The sequence below is a fragment of the Pinus tabuliformis genome, chromosome 8, assembly GCF_031772625.1.
Source record: "Pinus tabuliformis cultivar Carrire ecotype Pingquan chromosome 8, CPIR1, whole genome shotgun sequence".
Classification (NCBI taxonomy): Eukaryota; Viridiplantae; Streptophyta; class Pinopsida; order Pinales; family Pinaceae; genus Pinus; species Pinus tabuliformis.
The window spans coordinates 508,949,087-508,953,420 of record NC_142294.1 but is presented as its reverse complement, the minus strand read 5'-3'; the positions used below and the strand labels follow the sequence as shown (position 1 = coordinate 508,953,420).

Below are 4,334 nucleotides of genomic sequence, written 5' to 3'. Positions count from 1 at the left end.
GTATCCAGGGTGCAATCTTTAAGATAAGGTAATGTCAACTTTTCATAAATTTAAAAGAATGAAACCTCTCAAAACTGTTTGATGTAAGGTAATGAATCTATCCATAATGCCAAACCCATAGCTTCAAAAATAATAAATCCACCTATATGCTTCATAAACGCATGGTTAAAATCCATATGCTTAATAAATGCATGGTGAAAATCGATAACTGAAAATTAATAATTCCCTCTACATGCTTCATAAATGCATGGCCATCCCATGGAACTTTGTTATTTCTAATTATTATGGCCATTCCCTTTTTGAGGATACTCCAGGCTTTGAAAATACATATGCTACATAGATCGGTTTAGGATTCAGTCTCACAACAGCAACAACAGCTAAGAAGTATGGAAGAACAATTGCAGCTTTTTGTTTCTACTAAAAAGCAGTTAACACAAGACTGTAAACAAGAATTTGACTTTTGGTTTTGGCTCCATTTCCTTGTTAATATAAGCAGTCCTCATTTACAATGTCATTTTATAACATACTGCCGAAGGTTACAGAAGGACTAACAGAGAGAGTGGGGAAATTGAAGACAACATACAGTTCTGGCATCAAAGATATGCATAATCTAGCCCATGCACTTGATGAAACGTCCCTGTCAAGTTTTGAGAAGCTCAACTTAATAGTATCTAAACAGTGTTCAGCTCTAGATGATGTAAGATTCTGCTTTGTCACAATTCACAAAGTAGTGAAGTGAAGAGTGGATTTATATATATTTTACTTGTGTGCAGGTTTTGGCCATTGTTGTTTCAGAGGCTGATGCAATGCTCTAACCAACTCAGACTCTGTAATCAATATTACCAGCTATGTGTACTCTAATAGAGTAATCCTTTGCCACAAAATGTTGTTGCTTTGATTTCCTTCATCTAAGGTCTCTTTCAAGCTACCCTTCAATATCATTTTAATTTTACTGAAAACATGGAACATGCTTATCATTTGGGTTACTAACGATATCTATTTCATGTATTTTAATTGATACACAGTCACATCGTGGCACTTTAAGATCACATTTTTTACTACTCCGTTAGGAACAATTAGAAAATATTTTTTTTATGGGAATTTACACAAAAAATTCATAAACAGGAAAACTTTACTATGGCCATATATATATATATATATATATATATATATATATAGTTGCTTCTTGATCTGAGTTCAAATTTTTACAAATCATCACTTTTTGAGTGAATAGAATTAACCACTACGACAGTAAAAGAGGCACACCAGAGGCTAGAGAACATAATAGCTCAAAGAAAGGAGTAGCGAATCCAATACAGTGCATAAGTCAACAGCCTTAAAAGTTTCCTCGGCTCAAATCTGTCCACTTCAATCAACAAAAATCTGTGTCCCTTCCATTTGTCTCTTCAAAGAGCATTCAAGCACCTTCAGGGCTTTTGCTATTTAGTCATCTCTTAGCTCTCTTGCAGAATGCATGTTTCCATTTGTCTTTTCCCTTTCTGGAAGGAGTTCCTATGCCTGCAAAATTCAGGATCACAAATAAGGAGTAGTCTACAAGACAGTTAACACTTTATCACAAGCATAAAAGGACAGAACATTGTTCAGTGAACATCAACAAATCATGAAGAGGGCATGTTTAAAATAACATAACAATCTACTACGCTATCATATACTATTCCATGGAGGCAAAATCAGCTTGATGAAGTCATGAAAATCCAACGAGATCTTTGACTAGAGGCAAGGAATAAAAAATCCAACAACAAAAAATGCAATGATAAGGTTCAAACCTCGTTGGCCTTTGACCATCTAACCATAACTTTATAAAGATGTAAAATATAAAGATCTATAAATCTAATAAACATCGAACCATGAACATAGGTATGAGAACATAGTAACTACATGTTTAAGTATAAAAATCAAACATGTTGCATGAACATAAATAAGTAAAGAGATTCTATTTGACAGCAAGCAAATTTTTCAGTGACCATGAATAGATTATGAAAAAGGTATTTTCATAACAACATAACAATGGGAAAACATAAATATACTTATCATATGATAAAGGGCCACCTGACGACGCCATGATAACCTAGCTTATCTATTATTTGTGCATACCTCATTGATTCCCACTAGAGTTGAAGTCCTTCCATAGATGATCAGTCATGGTAGAAGATGATGCTTCTCCACTTATTCTATAGTTACCTAGAAAAATGTCAAACGTTATCGCAAAGAAATTTTCTAGAGCATCAAGGTATATATGCACACACAATGAAAGAGTGTCAAATGTACCTGGCATGGCAGGTAAGGTTGGATGGTCTTGCATCTCCCTTTGGTCTTGGGTTATCGCCATGGTTGGGGATTGTTGCATCGCTGTAAAAATAAACATACCACATGTTAAAGAATAGTGATGATTAAATACTTAAATCTAAAACCATGACTCTATTCAACACATGAAACTAACCTGGAACCATAGACACGACATTATTTGATCGATGACGTCCTCGCTTATTGAGGTATCGAAACTCAAATGGTTCATATTCTGATGGATCAACATTTAAATCAATTTCCAAACCACTGTTTTTTCTGCTGCTTCTTCTTTTCTTTGTGGGGCTAAGGAAACTCTTCTTCCTCTTCAAAGATGGATCAAGAGAACCCAATCCAGGTGTGAAGTCAAAATCAATAACGTGCAAATTATTGGCTTCATCCAACATTTTTTTAAGCATACTAGTCAACTGGATTGTCTTTGCCAAAGTAGTAGGAGGGTTATCGAAAATGAGACGTGTATAGCTAAACAACTCCTCCCTTGCCAAATGAAGTGCCTCGGCATCTGCATCAACAACATTTGTGGCCATGAGAGTAGCATCGACATTTGCATCATGGTTTTGAGGCTCTATATTGATCTCAGGTGGGTCATTACATATGTTATCCTCTGCGTGCTAATGAAGCAATGGATTTGAATTATCTCAGTGGAAATACAACCAATTAACCTTTATGGCATGCTTGCAAATGTTTCCACGGATAAACCATGGACATTCACACGTTATAAAATCCTTACGATACTAGGTGACAAGGTATCTTTTACCTCTATCTGTCTGACTTCTCACCCAATAAGCACGGGTTATGTTCTCATGAGGACAACAATCAGTATCCATAATTTTTCTTGTTCGTTCCACTGATGATTCTAGCTACTTTTCTCTCTTGTACTTGTTTAGAAATCCTTCTTCTTTTAAGATTTCCTTGAACCGATAACAAGGTTCCGCTGTTGTTAGTAACATATGCAATAACCAATCCATCCTCCGGGCACATTTTTTCCTTCTATCAGATAGAAATGTTGTTTTTAAGTAACAATGGTATGACTCAACAGTATTATTGGTCTCCTACTTTAAACAATCATATCTTTTTAGTGAAAAATCCCAGAAAACACGAGCCTAGGTTTATCTGATGTTCAAATTTATTGAGTACCGAGTAGGAAATTCCAACATGAATTCAAATCCCAATCTAGACATTGCATATGAAGGCATAGTATCAGAAACATTGAAAAATATATGAATATGTCATCCTATTATTGTTAATAAATGCAAATTCATCTGGGAAAAAATGGAAATCAAACTTGGCAGGGTTAATGGCCATCTTGATTGTAGAATATTGGGGTGTAAGAGAGAAAAATAAATATGTATGTATGTGTGAACCAGACCCAAATCTAGTTGATGGTAGAGATTAAATTTTGCTCTCTGTTTTTGTAAACAACCCAAACACAAACAAGGTTTGTGACAGAGATTAGTATTTGCTGTGCGTATGTGAAATGATTGGTCGATTATATGTTTTTGATCCGCAGCAATGGATCATGGATACTTCATGGAGTGTGAAGGCCAAGGACGATGAAGGATTTCCTGCATTTTCCCTTGTAAACAAAGCTACAGGCCAGGCATTGAGGCATGGACGTGCAAAGAAGGATAAGGTCAGTTTTGTCATACTATCAGGGACAAATGAAGCTTTGAATGAAAGCAGGTTAAACCAGATTTAATGAGTAAAATTCTGGGAGAGACATTTCACAAGTTTTAAGCAAAAACTTGAATGAATTTAAACAAAGTCATCTGCAAATGTGATGTCTGTTTTGCCTATTTCGATTCCAAAGGCAAACAGGTCAGTATTAATCTGGAATTTGTGAGCTGTGTTCCATAAAACCAATATACCAGTCATTATCTTCGAGTTCCTGCAGAACAAACATTAGATATACCAGCCGATGAATGACTGCTACTGCATGGAGTAGGCTAAACAACAGACTAAAAACAACAATTTTTGGCCACGATTCTAAAGTGATTCTGGCAGACTGG

The 4,334-nt window shown here is 35.5% G+C and overlaps 1 protein-coding gene across 1 annotated transcript; it reads right to left on the bottom strand.

Annotated features, from left to right (window-relative positions):
- Nucleotides 1-1,146: 1,146 nt before the first annotated feature.
- LOC149236316 (uncharacterized) lies at nt 1,147-3,857 on the bottom strand. The gene is made up of 4 exons (XM_089461547.1): nt 2,462-3,857; nt 2,290-2,370; nt 2,116-2,202; nt 1,147-1,518 (listed from the first exon to the last, which is right to left on the bottom strand). The coding sequence occupies exons 1-3, from the start codon at nt 2,850-2,852 to the stop codon at nt 2,117-2,119; spliced, it is 558 nt and encodes a 185-aa protein (XP_089317673.1). The 5' UTR covers nt 2,853-3,857; the 3' UTR covers nt 1,147-1,518; nt 2,116.
- Between the last annotated feature and the right edge of the window lie 477 nt (nt 3,858-4,334).